This window comes from Branchiostoma lanceolatum, chromosome 3 (genome assembly GCF_035083965.1).
Source record: "Branchiostoma lanceolatum isolate klBraLanc5 chromosome 3, klBraLanc5.hap2, whole genome shotgun sequence".
In the NCBI taxonomy this organism is placed as follows: domain Eukaryota; kingdom Metazoa; phylum Chordata; class Leptocardii; order Amphioxiformes; family Branchiostomatidae; genus Branchiostoma; species Branchiostoma lanceolatum.
Genome location: NC_089724.1, coordinates 1737501 through 1757968, shown reverse-complemented (window position 1 = coordinate 1757968; position 20468 = coordinate 1737501). Strand labels below are relative to the sequence as shown.

Below are 20468 nucleotides of genomic sequence, written 5' to 3'. Positions count from 1 at the left end.
ACAACAAAAATAGCCATCGAACGTCGGTCGAAGGTCACGACACGTGTTTACAACATGGCCGCCGGGTGAGAGCGAACAGGTGGTAGGGTCACTTTTTCTCATTACTACTTTTTTGTTTAAATCTCATGTGGTGATTTTATTGAAATGTTGGTTTCTATTACTACCGTGTTGTACTGTAGAAAGATCTCAATAGATCCATGGAGAAAGAGAGTGAATATCAGGCTATGACTGCATGTATGGCACATAATGTCTCACCTTTTCTATAATTTGTCGGTTTTTGGTAGTTAAAAGGAGACTAGTCTTTTCTTTGTCTGTGAAAATAACAAAATATGATGAATAGATCCTTGTCGATGGTGGGTTCTGTCACAACCTTGCTGAAATCATGCCGCGAAAACAGGATGCAAGGTGATGACAAAACATTTACCGCGTGTTCTAAACGTCCCGGTTCCCTGAATCGATTAGCCTGGAAACCATACCATCGGGGGCTCCTCGATATCTCTACGGAGCTGCGAATGACCCCGCCCGCCAATACAGCTTAGTTCGCTCGGGGTGAGTTTACGGCCTTGATTTAGATTATGTCGCCACCGAAGTAGGGTGGCTGCCGAAGTAGAAATTCTATCAGAAACGGTTCAATAAAGAAGACTGGGCCCGGTAAAAACCCCTAAGCCGACCCCTAGAGACTATGAATCGATAAGCCGGCGAGTCTGCGACCTCCAGAAGACACTTTCGACAGCAGTAATTAAAAAACAAACACACGTCCGGTGTTGTTAGGCATCGGTGGATGGTCGAAGGTCACCAAGTCCCATTAGATATAACTGGGCAGATTTCCAGGTGAAAAACACGCGCGACTTTGAAATTGGGAGATAGACCGTCTTGAGATCAACGAATACAAATCTCTTCGACTGGGTAACAATAGCCTGGAAACCATACCATCGGGGGCTCCTCGATATCTCTACGGCGCTAGGAGTGATCCCGCCCGCAAAGACAGCTAAGCCCGCTCGGGGTGTTGTTTACGGCCTTGGATTGAATTAGCTCGCGGCGGCGAAAGTAGGGTGGCAGCTGAAGTAGAAAGGCTATCAGAAACGGTTCGATAAAGAAGACTGGGCCCGGTAAAAACCCCTAAGCCGACCCCTACAGACTGGGACCAGGCTATGTAACAACATATAAAACCTCCTTGGTGTAACCAAGCGGTTACAAGGCTCAATACAGCAAAGCGTGTGTGAAATCGCACTAAGGCCATGTTGATTGGATTATATGGATGACATCCTCTGGAACTCCAAAACTGATGCGAGCGTGCGAATCAAATTAAGAAGTTTTGAAAAAAACTTTCCTTCATTATAAAATTTACGTGGTCAACAAATGACTATACACACAGTATTGTATTCCGAAAAATGGATTCCTCATTTTGTTCTTTCACATTTTCTTTTTTGACTTTGGCTGTTTACTACATTACTATCGGTTAAACCGTTTTCCGAAATAGCTTTTTGTAATTTACGGCATATATTCGCTCATTCTGCCGCGGCTTTGCACGATTCACATTCTTTTTTCTTCTTTTGGAATCGGACGAAAGCTGATGTTATCCATATAATCAAATCAACCTGGCCTAAGCGGACGTTAGGGGCGAAGCCATGTGTGCCTTTGTCGTGGCTTGTGTACTTAACACTTTGTTTGGGTTAGCCATTGATCAACCAGGGAAAGGTGTGGACACAAAAGGGCGGGACACTACATGTCTTGAGCACACACATACAATCGAAGTCTCTACCAGACTAACTACGCCGGCTATAGGGAAAATATTTGCCAGACATCGTGTTTCACTGCAGGCTCCTACGTGGGTGATATGTGATCTTCACCGTGGACTGACTCTACTGGCTTAGTATCCCTTTTTTACTGACGAATTCTACGATCCATACGCCCGTAGGGGGCCTGGTGGAGGCTGGGACTTTGAAGCGGTGACTACCTAATCATGTAAATCAACCAGAGAATTAATGAGCTGACATATCTCTAACTCATTAAATCACTAGTAAACACAGTCCACACATTTCCTTACTAGTAAATGAACGTGCGAAGCCCTGTGTGATTAGGCTAGTTCAAAGCATTACACGGTCGTCGTCGTCACGGACCAGATTCAATCACAAAGCTCTTCTCACGGTATTTGCTTAGGCCATGTTGATTTGATTATATGGATAACATCATCCGGGAAGCCCAAAAACTGATGCGAGTGTGCGAATGAAAAATGGTTTGGCCAAAAAAATAGTTGGCTTCATTATTTATTTATTCATTTATTTATTTATTTTGATTTACCACATTTTTGTGGAAGGATTGACATAACAGGTGAGCTATCACCTTTTCAAGATGTCATCCCAGACCGGACTGTAAGATTTGGTCCATCGCACACCGGGGCATGCCCCTACTTTTTTTCGAAAGGTGTGGTGGGTTCTTTAACGTGCGCGGGGTGTTGCTCTCCCCAAACACGGGACCTCCATTTAACGTCCTATCCGAGGGACGTCCCTAACCCTAGATGAGCTAGGTACTCATTTACACCTGAGTGAAGTGAGGAAAGTCGTGTTAAGTGCCTTTCCCAAGGGCACAACGTCGGGGCGCAAGTTCGGACATGTCTCTGGGCACACCTGGGATTAGATCCCGGGACCCATTGTTTGACAGCCGCGTATGAAATGTACGTGGTCAGGAAGGTTGAACAAATGACTTAACACACAGAGCATGGTATATCAAATAATGGATTCCTCATTCTCGTTCATTCACATCTTCTTCTTTGAATTGGCATTCATCTGATCTACGACATTAGTATCCGCTTTAATATCCTTTTGCAACTTACGGCATATATTTGCTCATTTTGTGGCTACTTTGCATGATTTACAGTTTGGTAGAAAACCTTTTTTTTTTAATTTTTGGAAATTGCTCGAAAATTGATGCGCGCGCGGATGTCATCCAATGACATATTATCAAATCAACATGGTCTTACCCAATGGCAAAAAAAACTACAAATATATCTATGTATAACCTAAAACTACATCTTACGATGGTCCCTCCATGATGCACGTACTTCTAGTATTTTCATTTTTTCACCAAATTTAGAATAACTAACATCGACAATCTCATTACACTGTCTACTTCTCTCAAGACCAAGCTGTAGTGTTTGTTTATTGCCAATCCCATGTTAGAGGTGAAAGGTCAAGGTTCCCATAGTTTGACTCACAATAAGGTCCAGAGCGACCAAATAGGTTCGACTTTGAAGTTCATTCCTTACAGAAGCCATACCGTGGCAGATCATCACTAAGATGTTTTTAACATTGTCGTCCGCTTTGTACCTTACAGGTGGGAATGTATTTACAGTACACATTCTAGATCTCTGAAGATTTTTTGCATTGCGTTGAGAAAGTTATATATATATATGCAATAATTACACGGTTTTTTTTCAAATTATAAGGCATGTACTGCTATAGATACTAACTCTGTAAAGATCAAAATGGTTTGCTACGCTTCCTGGCAGAGGTTTTCTCGCACTGAATAATTTTTTTTCTGGTTTTCAGTTGCAACATGTTATATATGCTCAAAAGTTACGAAGGTTGTTTATTTTGGTGAAAAAAAAAAACATATACATGTCAAGGGCAATTGGTCTGGTCTGGAAATGGACGTAAAATAAGTCGAACCCAATAGGTTAGAGCTTAGTGCCAGTAGCTAAGACTAGAGTAGTCATATGTTACATTGTTCATCATTTTCTGTCCGTCCACTCCGTGTTACATGTACCTGCAATTAGCCTATGGGCAGGAACTTGCAATAAACTTTCTATTAATTACAGTCAGTGCATTTTTTGTCCGTGCAAGTCGCTCTATAACGTCACATTATTATTTGCAACAAACTTTGCATTGCATTGCATTATTTCTAAATACACGAAAATAGACATTTCCACCATCAAAGATCATTCATAAGGAAGCTGTGGTGTTTATTGGGCTCAATGTGGTCTCCCATGTCAGATGTGAAAGTTCGTAGTTCAATAGTGCCTCTTCCTTATAAGTGAACAAACCGGTTAGACTCCATTTGATACAGACGTCATTATGTGTGACCTCACGTTAGTCTAACTAGACTTGGTCATTATCACTCATGCGTTTGATGCAAAGAACTAATAATAATGAAATTAGAATTCTTTTGTCACGTCCAAGCCGTTAAAATTCATCAGCTTTGACGTAAGAGTTCAGCCGCTAGGTGTGTGAATTTTGACTCAGAATTTAGAGTAGAGCGTAGAAAGACTGACTGAATTTGGCATCAGAATGTAGCGCCGGAATTTAGCGTCGAGATGCCCCGAAGCAGGCTACCCTCAAGTAGGTATTCAACATAAAATCACTAGTTTTGACGCAGAACTAGACTAGTAGTTGAATCTTGAGTGTTGAGGGCGGTTGGGTAGCCTCATGATTTAACAGAATTCGTAATCACTACTCCCCATGCAGGCCCTCCTCGGACCATGGACTTCGAATGACAATGTCTCCTTTCAAAAAGGTAAGTATCGCAATCTATATTCATTCCTACACTCCTGCATACTCATGATTTACTAGTAGATACAAGTTGACGTTTTATTTCAGGTAAAGCCGTGAATAATTAATTATAACTATGTTTATTGATTAACATGGTTTTCTTGTTGTGCATATTAATAAACAAATAAACAAAATTATCAGCAGTTTCTAAACTATATTGCGATTTTAGCAGCCATTTTTCTAAACGTTGTGATGAGAAAGTGCAAATGATTGTACTTATAGATACCGCCGCAGTTGAGGCTATTCCTGTTGGTATTACCCTGCAATTCATTGTGTTTTAATAAGGTTCAGAGTTTGCCTTCTGCACTTCCTACAGGTTCCGCCGGGCGCGCTGCTGAGGCTGGCCGCGGCCCTACTGGTGCTGAGCTTCATCCTGCTCATCTTCGACAAAACTAACTATTTCGTTAGAAGGGTGAGTAGATTCTTTGTCACATGCTTATTTCACCACACAAGATGTATCTCAAAGAGAATGATCTCCGTGAATAGTTTCATCGGGTTGGTAAGTCACTGAATAAAAGGACTCCTTTTACAGTCAGAATTTCCTTGAAGAAGGTGACAGATGGTCACCGAAACGTCAGTGGAATAAATCTCTTGGTTGTGTTAAAAGAGTCTTTTTATTAAGAGAGTGTTCTGTTGTTTTTCTTTTAACTGAAAAGGCAATCAAATATCTATTAGAGATATGAACAGAATGTGGCAAAGGTTGCTGTTTTCTTGAGTTGGAAAAAAACGTTTACCAGCCCCCTTTTTCATCCAATTTAGATTGGACCAATGACCTTTGACCCTCCAAAACCGATGGAAAAACATGATGACGTAAGTAGCATAACGGAACGTCCGTTTCCCGATCCGGATTATCCGGATCCCGGAGAATCTACCTCAAACGTCAAACCGTTTCCTAATCCGGATCGCGCACATCCGGAGAGTACTGCAGACCGGAATAAAACGGAGATTCTGTCCTCTCAGCAGGATCAATCCGGACCGGCGCCCTTTGATGTTGCCGACCCCCTCAAAGGATACGTCGGAGTGCCCGACGGGTCAAAGGTTAGCTACTAAAAGGCTTGTCATTTGATCGATAGTGTCGTTTACTTTACTATAATATAGACGGATTTTTCTGAGAGGGAACGTCGTACCAAAATAAGGTTCATTTTCTACAGTACTGGAAAAGCTACGGAATAAAAAGTATCTCGTGTTGAGTATTTCTTATCATGCATTCTCTCTGAAATTGAAATTTCAACCGTAGCACCACACTTTAAGTTCCTAACTGAACATGCCTGACTGCGTTGTTTCTCTTTTTCCTGATCCACACAGCAACTAAATCTCCACTGCGGGGTGTGCGCCCTGGTCTCGAGCTCGGGTAAGCAAAGTCCCTAAAAAACTCAACCCAACACAGAAAAAAAATCATTTTCCTCCATTTCATGTACAAAAGACTGAGCAATGTTGCTCCTGTAGAAGAGAAACATAAGTTCTTGGCTCATCTATGATGATGATGCTGAATGTTAGCTTTAGGCACAGCTTATTTTGTTTTGTTTTTCATTCTGGCGTTTTCTTATTGGCTTATTGCCATTTTAGGTCAGCTGCTGCACTACAAGGCTGGGAACGAGATCGACCAGGCCGATTGCGTCATCAGGATGAACGAGGCTCCCGTCCTCGGGTTCGAAGAGCATGTCGGGAGTAAAACCGCCCTGCGCGTCATGTGTTTCCGGTCCATCAACCAGGTTTGTACCCATATCCATATTTGGTCCGGTGTTATCTGGTGATATGAGAGTCCTCCCCGACCAAACCGGCCAGCGGTTACGACACTGGATTTATTGCATGTTGTTTGATTGTAAAAACAACAAGATTGGCAACATAAAAAGATGTTGCCCTGGCGACGGTGGTCTCTGTTAACGTTTTCGTTTTTAGCCCACATGCAAATAAGGACCTCGCATAAATCAGTCGATCACCTTCTTTACCAAAATAACACAAGTTGTCCAATGTATGAAAATCTTGTTTTCACAAAAAAAGATATCGTACCATTTCCTCATAAATTATGTAAATGAGGCCCTCTATGCAATATTTGTGTCGAATAGTGGCCACATTTACTTAACTTCCAAATGGTGCAAAAATGAAATCCCCATCATTTACCACTATGGATTTAAAGTATTTTGTCATTAATTATGCAAATTAAGTATCAATTTGCATAATTGATATCTATCGATATTTATCTCTTTCTCAGTTACATATGTCATGTGTTTGAGAGTCCTATAATAGAATGCAGCTGATTTATTAACTGTCCTCATTAATTATGCAAATCAGATATTGATTTGCATAATTGGCATATGGTTATGTAAATCATCACTTAAGCTATCTACACACCAAAAAATGTGATGATCCGTCATCCCCTTCTTGCGTTATTCTCTTTCAAAGTTTGAGTCAAAAGCAGCTCCTGCAGTTCCAAAAAAAGCCGCTAGGGGGTCCAAATCTACAGGACATATTTTCCTAACAAAGAGCTATCCACCACTTAAAAATAATGACTATAGCATGTTAAGAAGACGAGATTTGAAAAGTGAAAGTTCCCCCGTAGTACCATAGAAAGTCGCTAGGGGGCCCAAAATCCAATCATTACAAGGTCTCCCACAGACCTACCCACCTACAAAATATGAAGACAATACATCCAGGCATTCTTGACTTATCGTCCCATGGACTTTCACATTCCTGTACAATTCCTAGAATTCTTGCAATCTGCACACAATATAGTAAAAATTTGGCTCGCCCCTGAGGCGTCGCCAAAAAGCATTGCTTTTTGAGTCAGCTCACATACATGGCTCATATACATCTATGGAATAAGGCCAATCCATCTATCTATCTGTCTGTCTATCTACCTATCTATCTATACATCCATCCATCCATCCATCTATCCATCCATCCATCTATCCATCCATCCATCCATCCATCTATCCATCTATTCATCCATCCATCCATCCATCCATCCATCTATCCATCCATCCATCCATCTATCCATCCATCCATCCATCCATCCATCCATCCATCCATCCATCTATCCATCTTATAGTGTCTATCTTTGCCGTGGATTTCCTTGCAGGTTCCCGAAAACACCAGTCTCTTCTCCCGCGCGGGTAACTCCACACTGCTGGGCTGGGGTCCTCCCAGGGACATGGACTCTAAAAAAGGAAAATCCTACCAGAAACTGAAGAGATTACAAACCAGCTACCCTGACTTGGAAGCTTATATGCTGACCGAAGACCGGATGCGCCATGCCGACAGGGTGTTTGAACAGGAGACTAGACGTCCGAGGTAGGTAGATACCATCATTATCATTATCATTATTGTTATTATTATTAACATTATCATCATCATCATCATCATCATCATCATCACTATCATCATCATCGTCATTATCATTATCATTACCATTATCATTATCATCATTATTATATGATACCAGTACCATGAATAGTTGTACCGTCATCAGATGCACAGAAAAGCAATACACGAATGGAAAGACACAGAAAGGGAGTTGTGAAAGACTAATGATGACGGCTTCCCAAACATAAACGACAACACTGATAACGGGGTCGCCCCTTGCTTCGGTAGCCTGGGTGCCAGACCGTTTAGCTTTTGAGAGATCGGAGTGAAACTAAAAAGGATGACACCCAGGTTCACCCTTGGGGGCGTCTCCATGATGAACGGGTCTTGTAGCCTTTCATTTTGAAGATGTTGTGTATAGAGGAGGCTACAATTACGTTAAAAGACGCCCACCAAAAGCATTATGCCAGGTTCACCGCTAGTGTATCACAAGAAACGACCCTGGCGTACTGGCTTGCGATTCGTCCTTTCCGCTGCGCCAATCGGATACTCCCCGTCCGGCCTTAGGTTGCCAACCAATCACGTAACCGCTCATGGTCAATATGGAATGTGATTGGCTGGCAACTTCCCTCATACAACAGGGAGCGAGTGTCTGATTGGCTGATGGGTCAGCGCTTGCACTGCGAGAAGGACGTCGCTTGTTATTTTATTATTATTTAATGACAAGAGGTGGAACGGCAGATGGTGTAGCCGGATAATGTCAAGATGGGAAGGTTGCCCTGGCCCGGGTCCAAAGCTATACGCAGGAAAATGCATTGACAGAAACAGTGAGAAATTCACAAGATACGAATAAAACAAAATTACATCTTTCACGGAGATAAGAGACCATCGATGTCCTAGTCACGCATCAATTGACATGTTGCTGAGTATTTCTCTTCTCTCCCAGGGCAAAATCCGGGGCTTGGCTCAGTACCGGCTGGTTCACCATGCTGGTTGCCATGGAGATTTGTGACGTCATCAAAGTGTATGGAATGATCAACGAGGACTACTGCAGGCATGACATTACATTTATTATGACAGATTGAACAAAAACGTTTCATAGTTGTTTTAGGAAGAGATATTAGGAAATTACACTAGTTTTCCTATTTTTTTCTATTTCATCTTACAATGCCGGATATGACGTAATATGACTGGCACTTCCGGTAGGGACAAACCTGTACAAGTGATCACCTCTACATAAGAATCACCTGGCCAAAACGACCACTTTTTGTTGGTCTCATATTGACACAAGCATGAAAAATTCTGTGTATAGTGACCACCTGCCCACATAGACCAGATTTTAGCGATCTCCCGAGTGGTCTCTTTGGGCAGGTTTGACTGTAGTTCGGTATGGCTACTCTGTGGTTACGGTTGGACACGTCGATCGAAAATAAGGACCACCTTACGGCAACTGTTGATGAATATCTTTGTATTTTTGTATCGTTTTCCAATGGCAGGACCCATCCCGATGACCAGACGCTATACCACTACTTCTCCCAGCGTTGGAATGAGTGCGGGTATTACAAAGCGCAACAAGGCACCCGTAACGGCGGGCATCGCATGATAACAGAGAAGGCTATATTCGCACGCTGGGCGTCGCGGAGCAATATCACGTTTTTATACCCCTCCTGGAACCCGTAGGCAGAACTGAAAGGAGTCGCTAGGTGGCGCAGTCAGTATTGAGGAGCACAGTGTTAAATAAGAGACCTCATACCTCCATAGAATATGTAGAGACAAATATCACTGCAATCCAGAGATTCTAAAGTTATTTTGACCACAAGTATCCTGAAACATAAACACCAACACATACGCACACACACACACACACACACACACACACACACACACACACACACACACACACACACACACACACACACACACACACACACACACACACACACACACCAAAAACAATGCGTCCATTTTTCATGGGGGCAATTATACCTCTTGTCCAGCGACAGACAATCCTGACAAAGACGTTAACGACAGGGTCAATATAATGTCGTATTTGTCTTCCCGGTGCAATGAAAATACAAACGTCATTGATATGTGTTTGCTTGTTTTTATTGCTGTCTGTGTCTGTGTATGTATGTCAGAGAGAGAGAGTGTGTGTATGTGTGTGTGTGTGTGTGTGTGTGTGTGTGTGTGTGTGTGTGTGTGTGTGTGTGCACGCCTATGTGTGTGTGTGTTGGTGCGTGTGTGTGTGTGTGTGCGTGTGTGTGTGTGTGTTTGTGTGTGTGTGTGTGTTTTCCACAAGATTATAAGCAAAGAAACAAGACGTCGAGACTCCATCATACGTTTATGCGAGTTTATTCTGATGATGACGTTATTTCACTCTAAATCTTAGAATTTAAACGAATCATCTGCAAACGAGCACCCTCGCTTGACGGCGGCCTCTGTTGCGTGCGGATGCGGCCTCTGTTGCGTGTGGATGCGTTCAGATCACCACCAGCTGCTGACCCAGTCCGTGACGGAGGTCGACCAATCAGAGACCTTGGTGGAGGCGGTGTCCAGCCAACCATTGACTGTGGTGGAAGCAGACTCCCACCAACCAGGGGCTTTGGCGATGGCGTCATCGAAGGTAGCAGAGGCCCAGTCGGTGAATCTATCGAATGAATTAAATAGATACTTATTCACCCTTGTTGATATTCTAGCTTGTGTTACAAAATCTCTCACAGCCTGGGTCTCGGTCGTCGAGAGCTTATGACCATACACTAGCCTCTACCAGGCTCCACAGGTGGCTGGAAAAATAATACAAATTGGCCAAATAGACGGATAACATGCCAGAGGAGTCAGTCCCCTGAAGGAGTTACAGTTTGCGACCTACAGGCATGTTATCTGTCTATCTGGCTAATTTCTTATACTTTTCCAGCGACCTGTGGAGCCTGGTGGAGGCTAGCCATACATCTCTATCACGAGAGAACTATTCCCATTCCTAGAGTCACCAATATGAGCTTATTCATCACCATCATGGAGCTTTTTAGGAATCTTTATCCTATAGGAGCTTACTAGTAGCATTCTCTGTCACTAGAAACCAGTCATCACAGTCTGACAACTATTGGTCCATATCATATGCAATTTCAACAGGTTTAGGACACTCCTCTCCTTACTCTCCAAGCAGAGGTGTGGGTTCGGCAGGTTTTTGACGTGTTTTTAGGCGTTTTTGTCGGGCTTTCTACTTTGTCATGTTGGATAGACAAAAAAAAACACATGACAAAGTAGAAAGCCCGTCAAAAACGCCTAAAAACGCGTCAAAAAACCTGCCGGACCCACTCCTCTGCTTGGACAGTAATTTCTCCTGACTTTCCAAGGGTTACGAAATTACACGTTACAAGCCAAGTACCATATCCGCTCATATGCAGGTAGATGTAACGTACTGTCCCCTTAATGATACCCCCCCCCCCCTTGACATGAGTGAAGAATACGTACTGTCCCCAGTAGCCCTGGACCTGCTGGTAGATGCTGTAGTACACGCCGCTGGACTGTAGGGGGCGCAGAATCAAGGTTAATGACTCTCACTGATTAAAAAAAGAAATAATACAAACTTTCCCACCAGGAAGCCCCGACCAAAATGACTCGTTGATATAAAACCTCAAAAGAAAAAGAAAAACCTAAACATGCCGAATCCAAGCAATCAAACAAAGAAACAGACAAACAGAAAAGAGCATTCATTTAATCTTTCGTTATGTATTTTTATGCCTTTCTTTTCTCCTCTCAATCTTCTTTTCCTAACCTCTCATTCCTTCCCTCCCTCCTTCCTTACTTCCGTCATTGCCCCATTTTCATTTAAGTTTCAGCAACCCTTGTCCTATAGCTAGAGTGGCTTCAACCTTTGTCGTGGTGGCCTTCAGTAGAAGTAGTTAAAAAAGTCAGAAAGCGGCTAGGGGGTCCATACATTTATCACTTCCTCCTTACATCGGTAGCTGCCGCCAAAAAAAATCAAGATCAAAGCATGTCCAGAACAAAACAGAAAAAACGGAAGCTCTGCTGCAATACAAATGTCACACACCAGGGGGCCCAATATCGACCTTGACCTTCATCTTCCCAACACCTACCGAAATACTTATAATTACAGTCCATCCAAAAGTTATTCTTAACCCAAATACATGTATCTGGAAAAACAGACAGACACACAGAAATACCAAAAACAGTACCTTGATTGTTCAAGGAGGTAATAACATAGCCTCTACCAGGCCCCGCCGATGGCTGGGTAAATATGGGAAAATAGTAAAAAAATAGGCCAAATAGAGTGAATAGCACGCTAAGAGAATCGGCTATGGAGAGACACCCCAATATGCCATTCAGAGCGGCAAACTGTACCCCTATAGCAGACTCCTCTCGCATGTTTTTCTGTCTATTTGTCCAATTTCTACTCTTTCCAGTCGCCTCTGGAGCCTGGTAGAGGCTAGTGATAACAGACATTTCGGTGACGCTTACCCTGTCGTCCCTCTGACAGGTGCCTTCATAGTCGGCGCGGTGACAGCGCACGCACTGCAGGCCTTCCTCACACCTGGAACGGAACGCGGGAAAACGTTAAGAAACAGCGCACGCACTGCAGGCCTTCCTCACACCTGGAACGGAACGCGGAAAACGTAAAACAAAAACAGCGCACGCACTGCAGGCCTTCCTCACACCTGGAACGGAACGCGGAAAAACGTTACAAAAACAGCGCACGCACTGCAGGCCTTCCTCACACCTGGAACGGAACGCGGAAAAACGTTACAAAAACAGCGCACGCACTGCAGGCCCTCCTCACACCTGGAACGGAACGCGGCAAAACGTAAAACAAAAACAGCGCACGCACCGCAGGCCTTCCTCACACCTGGAACGGAACGCGGGAAAACGTTAAGAAACAGCGCACGCACTGCAGGCCTTCCTCACACCTGGAACGGAACGCGGGAAAACGTTAAGAAACAGCGCACGCACTGCAGGCCTTCCTCACACCTGGAACGGAACGCGGGAAAACGTTAAGAAACAGCGCACGCACTGCAGGCCTTCCTCACACCTGGAACGGAACGCGGGAAAACGTTAAGAAACAGCGCACGCACTGCAGGCCTTCCTCACACCTGGAACGGAACGCGGGAAAACGTTAAGAAACAGCGCACGCACTGCAGGCCTTCCTCACACCTGGAACGGAACGCGGAAAAACGTTAAGAAACAGCGCGCGCACTGCAGGCCTTCCTCACACCTGGAACGGAACGCGGAAAAACGTTACAAAAACAGCGCACGCACTGCAGGCCTTCCTCACACCTGGAACGGAACGCGGGAAAACGTTAAGAAACAGCGCACGCACTGCAGGCCTTCCTCACACCTGGAACGGAACGCGGCAAAACGTTACAAAAACAGCGCACGCACTGCAGGCCCTCCTCACACCTGGAACGGAACGCGGGAAAACGTTAAGAAACAGCGCACGCACTGCAGGCCTTCCTCACACCTGGAACGGAACGCGGGAAAACGTTAAGAAACAGCGCACGCACTGCAGGCCTTCCTCACACCTGGAACGGAAACAAGTTGGGTATTAAGGTGGTTCATATCCCTGGCTGTCTCTGGAATTCGGATCAAGTCTTTTTGATGTATGAAGAAATAAACAAAAAATATATACTAATATATGTTCAGTTCTTCTTCTTAGATGACCGAAGACTACTCTACTCTACTCTACTCTACTCTACTCTACCCTACCCTACCCTACCCTACCCTACCCTACCCTACCCTACCCTACCCTACCCTACCCTACCCTACCCTACCCTACCCTACCCTACCCTACCCTTCTCTACTCTACACTACTCTACTCTACTCTACTCTACTCTACTCTACTCTACTCTACTCTACCCTACCCTACCCTACCCTACCCTACCCTACCCTACCCTACCCTACCCTACCCTACCCTACCCTACTCTACACTACTCTACTCTACTCTACTCTACTCTACTCTACTCTACTCTACTCTACTCTACTCTACTCTACTCTACTCTACTCTACTCTACTCTACTCCACTCCACTCCACTCCACTCCACTCCACTCTACTCTACTCCACTCTACTCTGTGAATCTTCTGTGAATAATTATATCCCATTTTGTACACACAAAAAACTCCCCTGTGGTTTGGTATCATTGAGTTAATGGTTGGGACAAGTCATTGCAACAAAGTTTATTGATTTAGAATAATTAGGCTTTAAAAAAAAAGCCTCCCCCAGAAAATGTAATAGCCGTCACGGATGTTATTGTTTGCCGGGGCGGAATGATATCGACCCTCCGGTCAGACTGTTTACTCACTGATCGATCCCTCCGCAGGGGCAGACCTCGGTCTCCTGCCGAGTCCTGGAGGTTGCGTCATCCTGGGTGCCACAAACCGGGCAGCATTCGTAGGGGTTGGTGTGTCGTAAAGGCACGCAGGTCGGGTCCAGGGGCTCGCACTCCGTGTACTCACAGTACTCCTACGCCGGGGGAAAATAATTCTCATTTTCGCTTATTGTATCAATACGCCGCGCTAGGAAAACAAACGGCCTATGCCAAGGAGGCTATAGGCCGGATAACCTTATTGCCTTTACTTAAGAGTTTCAAAACAACTTTCTAAATCCCTATAATGTTATATACATTACTTTGTTTAACGCTTGGCATAAAATTTAAAAAAGAAAGGCCCTACACCTTGCGAGGAAGGAATTTACATATTTTGAAGTAACAAATGATACTCGTATGTTAACATTTCTACGGCGGAAAGAAAAGCTTATTAACCACTTACTCGCAAAGTTGCTACGTCGAGAAATTTAGTGAACTCTTTACACATACTGCGTTAGTAGCTAAGAGAAAGACATATTCTTTATGTCTACCTATTTACAAACGGGCCCGGTAAAGCGTACGCAACATTTTTAAAAAAATTATGATTGTAGAAAAACTATAGATTTAGGCCCTAGGTCTCTTACCGCACTCCGGGAGATTACTTTTACGGGAGGTATTTATTCAGTTACTATAGTCAGACAGACCTGCTGTCAGGATTGAAAAGCAATGACGAATCGGTCCTATGGTCAACAGGACTAGCCTGAAGGTAAAACACCCCTGTGCCGGTGTATACGCGTTAGAGCCCGAGGGAGTGCAGCCATGTTATACCCCCATATACGTCGTATTACAGTCCAAGGGAACATTACCAGGCTATACCATACCCTGACATATACGGCGTATCAAAGCCTGGGGAATGAATACCGGGCGATACCACCTATACCGCCCCATATACGGTGAATGAGCCCTATCCTTGGCAGCAGTATGAAGTGAATACGGCGTATTACAGGAAACATTGCCAAGCTACTCGATACCATACCCAGCCATATACGGCGTATCAGCCTACCCTGAGCAGCAGTATGCCCTATATACGGCGTATCAGACTACCCTGGGCAGAAGTATGCCCTGTGTACGGCGTATCAGCCTACCCTGGGCAGCAGTATGCTTATATATAGCGTATCAGCCTACCCTGAGCAGCAGTATGCCCTATATACGGCGTATCAGACTACCCTGGGCAGAAGTATGCCCTATATACGGCGTATCAGCCTACCCTGGGCAGCAATATGCTCTATATACGGCGTATCAGCCTACCCTGGGCAACAGTATGCCCTCCACGGTGACCACCAGCACGGCGGCGAGGATCGCCAGTAGAACCTTCATGGCTGCAGTTCTCTGAACCCACTGAAAAAGGACAAGGAACACAACCAGTCTGGGAGCTCTGCGAACGTGTCTGAGTTTTAGACGACGTCGCAGTTTGGGAGTCTGCGTAACTTTCTATCGCGATGTACTTTGGACTTTGCTCCTGTTCGCCCTGAAGTGTTTTGAACAAGTTGGCGGCAGAAAAAAACAAAACATGCTAGCACGTCCAGTCTACTCAGGCGCCCATTCCACTAGACGGCGATCGGGCTGCGACCTCGCTGCGACCGAAATTTGAATCGTGTAGCCGCGTGACTTCTAGCCTAGGAGTACCATCCTACTTAGTGACCGCTGGCTCAATGCTTTTCTCTTGCTAATAAACGGTTTACGGAGGATGTTATGTAATTGTAATGTAATGCAAAATGTGAAAATATGCCTCAAGAGTCATCAAAAGACGCAAAGCGTACAAAACTATTTTTATCTATGAAATTGATTGAACGCTCTGTCAAATCACTTCCTTGGTCGCCGTACGGTCGTAGACACGTTGCCGCCCTAGTGGAATAGGGAGTGCTAGCAGTCCATGAGCGCTCATAGCGATGATCATTGGTACTGCACATCCGAAGTAGACAGCTGGGATTCGTCAAAAACGTCTAAACCTCGTGATCAGCACCACGAGCTTCTGGTCACCCGCTGACCCGCTGGCCTGCCTAGCAGCCCATCTCCAAGCAGATACTGGATGGAAGTGTTTCTGATACCCACCGGGACCACATTGGGGGTTAGTCGGCTGTCATACTCTCCAAGCAGAGGCTGCGAAAGGTTTTTGACGTGTTTCTGGCGTTTTTGTCGTGCTTTATAGTTTGTACCATTTTCTAGAAACACGTCAAAAACCTGCCGGAGACGAACCTCTGCTTGGCGGAGAGCGGCTAGCTGTCAGAGAAGCCCGGTCGCCAGGAAACCAACGCAACATTAACATCATGTACATCTGCTTGGTTGGGGATTTCATTTCGTATCTGGAGGCTACCGAGTTCATCATGTTTGGATAGAAATACTAGTTGTCAGCATACTACCTCCCTCAATGTTATAACGGAACTTAGAATTTACATATCATTGACAATACATCGTGGTCTGTTTATCGGGTTTCATATCACTCTATTTATTTATTGTTTGTTGTTTGTTTATTTTTATTTAACCAGGGGAGTCATATCGCCATTTATTTATTCATTTGCAAATGCCACAGGGTCTCACAGCCACAGTACATTACAATGGCTCTCGAGGCAGCGCAGCTGATATAGGAGACTCAACAGATAGGGACAGACAAAAACACAGGATCACATAAGTACGTCAAGTACTGGCTATCACTGTAGATCCAGAAAAGCGCGCTGCCTTGCCAATCAAACGAATACAGAACATCAAATTTGGCTTCAGAAGACTTAGAAGAGCGCCCACAGACCCTCCTGCATAGCGGAGCAGTAACTTAAAACGTGTTTACTGGGGCCGTGCCTATTTGTGGCCAAGATGACGCATCTGGAATATGAAGGGACCGCCCGTTTCTTATTTACCGAATCGAGGTTGCTTTTCAGGATGACTCGATGGACATAAAGAAATATTAGATATTAACTTCTTTCCGATCCAGAATCGATATCGTATTAAAGCCCGGAACTTGTGTAATTTATGTGTCTTCTATGGATCAGCTTTCTTTCACACTAATATGAGATGTTTGGGTTTATCATCCAACCCCTTACGTTGAAAATAACGGATCGCCCCCGTTGTTTTGGTGGGTGAAGACTAGCAGAGCGACTGTCGGACCAAACAGTTTGACGGGGCCTCGGTTGCAGTGACAGCCAGGCTCAAGGTAAGGTTTTTATTCTGATAATGAACAACTAATCATTGCGCTCTCATGCGCCCATAGAAGTAGGTAAACTGTAGTAAACTCCTCTACTAGCTTAAGAGGTGCCTCTGAGGTGGCGTAAATTGTATAACGTTAGGGAGTGATTTTGCCACCGAGGAATTAGACATCCGTTAAGCTCTTTAGAATTCTCTTGACTAATTATTCATCAAATGTGGGCAATTTAAAAGTAGTCCCGTGAGGAATCATCGGTAGAGCCTCATTCGTACCAACAGAACAACTCTTGGACCTAAGAATAAGTTAGATAGGCGTGCGTACGTGGCTGGATATGATACAACGAGATCCCGCCATATCAGCACAAACTGTGTGCGAATCAAAATGGGCCCGAATCCCCTCCCGCTGCCTTCTTACCGAAATTCCTGTAGGGCAGCAAGTTGCTGCGCTGTTTCCGTAACATTATATTTGGGGGTGAGTGTGGGGAGGAAGGGTCAATAGCTGACTGTGCAGCGCCATGTCGGCTGTTTGATTCGGACAACAATCGTATGATGCAATACCCGAGAGACATCACTTTTAACTGCTGCGCAGAATTATTTCAGGGTTACACTGTCGCAGCAGGAATAACACGTGATCAAATCATGATCGTGTTTTGCTGTTGCTCAAATGAACTGTGTACAGTGGGGAGTATATAATATAATAACATAAACGAACCCTGTGGTTTTCTTCCGTTATTGGTAAACCATGCTTGCCAGATAGATTTATATCTTAGCTTTAACTCTCTGACTTAAAATCTCAGTTTGAGCTGCTTGGGGGATGCTGAGCTGGCTACTGACCGGACCCGAGTGGCACAGATGATAAGACAAAGGCGGAAGTTTCCTTATCAAGAATTTACGGGGTCTGCATGGGGGTTCCGAAAACGCTTTACACTTAACTGTTGCCTACGAATAACTCTAAATTGACTTTTAAGTTGTTGTCTTTTGCCATCTCGCTACGAATTGATTTGCTACAAACTAATTGCTACGAATTACTTTAGCACGAATTACACCAAATTTGATAGCTTTGTCTTCGGATCACGAGACACTTGAATGGCTTGCCTACCCTTGCATGGATACATATTTACCTGGCAACTTCCAGTTCAAGTGTCAAATCATCCAACATGCCGAACAATGCTCATGTGCTCATGTGTGCGCAAAAGCGCACCATTGACGGAATAATCCTTGTCCCCCGCCATGCGTGATGTACGTTTAACCGTCCATATTGAACCATCCAGCATGGAGGGTGATGCGTACGTCATAGTCACGTGAGTGCAAAATCACCCCATTGGTGGAATAGTCTCTGTTCCCGCCACAGTCAGCCGGGGCTGTAACGTGCATGATGTCAGTGTAAGTGTAGTTTCCAGGTTTAACCATTCGGCATGGCGGACAATGATTAAACGTCATAGTCACGTGACAGCAAAAGCACCCCATTGGCAGACCTGTTCCCCGCCCCTGGTCGACCCCGGGTTGCAGCGTTCGTACTACAGGTGTAACCAGCCATGTTTAACCGTCCAGCATGGAGGGCAATACTTACGTCATGGTCACGTGAGTGCAAACGCACGCCATTGGTGAAATAATCCCCGTTTCCCACCCCCCGGTTGACCCCGATCTGTAACGTGCCGTACGTGCAGATATGCAGATGCGGGTGTGTGCACTTCTTATCGCCTCCCAAGGCCACCTCACGAGGTCAGACCTACAGTTGTTGACAAAATGTTGACAAGCAAGTTTTTCGATGTGCCAGCCAGTGCCAGTGGCCAGATCAATAACAAGCAAGAGAAAAAAATCATGTCAGCAAGAATCAGTAGTTTCTTATGATCGATCCAGAATCGATATGTGTTAAACTCACTGTTGTCATTGGACACTGTGGATGCATTTGTGTAACTGTAAGAATTATTTGAAAAGTGATTTTTATTTTTTAACACAGTATCACATGTCATGGCGTGTGACACGTGTGTGTGAATGTATGTGTCCGTTTAGTTTGTGTGTCAGTGTTATGTGGGGTCATTGCAACGTCCTCGGTCACCTGCGGTCAGTGCCAGTGCGCATGCGCAAGAAGAGCATGGCGCCACTGTTGCGGCGAGCAAACTACAAAGATCATGCAAACATCGTTATCGAGCGAACACGCGCAGCTAGGGGGAGGTTTGCCCCAAGTAGGTCCGGGTGTCTTGGAGGGGGAGTTCAATTCAAATGAAAACTTTACAAGTCTCAACGCGTACCATTTTGTATCTGATTCTGAATCATTTCCGCTGCAAGAAAGCTGCGTTTGATATCGACCAATTGCAAGGATGTGACTCTAAGCAAACCTTTGCACTGGGTTAAATGTTACCCCTGGAGAAAAGTGGTACGTTCCTTTAAGATTAGTTGCATAATACTTAAGCACAAGCCACGTTTTAGTTCTTTAGTCTGTTCTGCGTGACCGCGGCTCGGAAACTGTCATCGATCGGTAAGTGCGGAGTTCTTTCCCAGTAAACCCGTGGTTGTTTTTCTGTTAATCTTTCAGTAGCGTGGTCGTATCGGTTTCACTACGGTTTATGTGAGGTAGATGTGCCTAATTCAAGAAAATATGACCGATGATATGTTGTATATGGTTAGTTCCCAAGCGATCCGAGAAAATATCGGATTTTTATTCCCCTGTGACTTTCTTCAGTACTACAGGGCACCTTATGAATTTGTGTTCTGGACGTCCAATGGTAATGCTTTCTGAGTTGGCAGGTAGTTTGAGGGCTTGGGTAAAAGTGCGCAGTTGGAAACTTTAAACGTGAACATGCATTTAATGACTGATGTTGACGCTAACACGCATATAATGGTATACTAGGCATGCAGAACGTTTATTGTTCCGTTGTTTTTAATGATAGGAAGTTCATTAGAGATGAATGTGGCATAAGTGGTTAAAGCCCAGATGATCATTAGTTGATATCACGAGCGATGTATCCATGATTAATGTTGTCGACACATCATGTTGAGTAAACCCTGATCTAGTACAAAAGACGTTTGTAGAAATCTGCCCTTTAACCTCCGTATCTGGAAGCCCTGGCACAAACAAAGCATGACGTCATAAACCTCTGTTGAT

At 44.5% G+C, this 20468-nt stretch overlaps 3 protein-coding genes across 4 annotated transcripts in view; 2 read left to right on the top strand and 1 right to left on the bottom strand.

Annotated features, from left to right (window-relative positions):
* Positions 1-10: 10 nt before the first annotated feature.
* Positions 11-9940, top strand: LOC136429156 (alpha-N-acetyl-neuraminyl-2,3-beta-galactosyl-1,3-N-acetyl-galactosaminide alpha-2,6-sialyltransferase-like). Its single transcript, XM_066419034.1, has 9 exons — positions 11-79; positions 4464-4512; positions 4864-4959; positions 5307-5585; positions 5853-5898; positions 6114-6259; positions 7627-7838; positions 8797-8904; positions 9347-9940. Exons 2-9 carry the CDS (start codon positions 4489-4491, stop codon positions 9528-9530), a joined length of 1095 nt encoding a protein of 364 aa, XP_066275131.1. The 5' UTR covers positions 11-79; positions 4464-4488; the 3' UTR covers positions 9531-9940.
* A 246-nt stretch (positions 9941-10186) lies between these two features.
* On the bottom strand, positions 10187-15666 carry LOC136429666 (uncharacterized). Its single transcript, XM_066419592.1, has 5 exons — positions 15476-15666; positions 14165-14325; positions 12330-12402; positions 11322-11374; positions 10187-10497 (listed from the first exon to the last, which is right to left on the bottom strand). Exons 1-5 carry the CDS (start codon positions 15542-15544, stop codon positions 10335-10337), a joined length of 519 nt encoding a protein of 172 aa, XP_066275689.1. The 5' UTR covers positions 15545-15666; the 3' UTR covers positions 10187-10334.
* Positions 15667-17239: 1573 nt separating this feature from the next.
* The window catches only part of LOC136429657 (soma ferritin-like), an 8206-nt gene continuing 4977 nt past the window's right edge, over positions 17240-20468 (top strand). Inside the window, exon 1 of one of the 2 annotated variants that reach the window (XM_066419581.1) lies at positions 17240-17372. The gene's annotated coding sequence lies outside the window, so the exon portion shown is untranslated. Of the gene's footprint in view, positions 17373-19727; positions 19842-20468 lie in introns of those variants that run through there. The other variant, XM_066419582.1, reaches the window with a different exon arrangement.

What these genes read in the sequence shown, in the direction of transcription:
- LOC136429156 (XM_066419034.1), top strand. Translation starts at nt 4,489, where the DNA reads ATGACAATGTCTCCTTTCAAAAAG. An exon ending in CAATGTCTCCTTTCAAAAAG is followed by an intron (nt 4,513 to 4,863) that starts GTAAGTATCGCA and finishes CACTTCCTACAG; the next exon opens with GTTCCGCCGGGCGCGCTGCT. An exon ending in GTTTCCGGTCCATCAACCAG is followed by an intron (nt 6,260 to 7,626) that starts GTTTGTACCCAT and finishes ATTTCCTTGCAG; the next exon opens with GTTCCCGAAAACACCAGTCT.
- LOC136429666 (XM_066419592.1), bottom strand. Translation starts at nt 15,544, where the DNA reads ATGAAGGTTCTACTGGCGATCCTCGCCGCCGTGCTGGTGGTCACCGTG. An exon ending in AGGGCATACTGTTGCCCAGG is followed by an intron (nt 14,326 to 15,475) that starts GTAGGCTGATAC and finishes CCCCCGGCGTAG; the next exon opens with GAGTACTGTGAGTACACGGA. An exon ending in GTCCAGGGCTACTGGGGACA is followed by an intron (nt 10,498 to 11,321) that starts GTACGTATTCTT and finishes TTCATTCGATAG; the next exon opens with ATTCACCGACTGGGCCTCTG.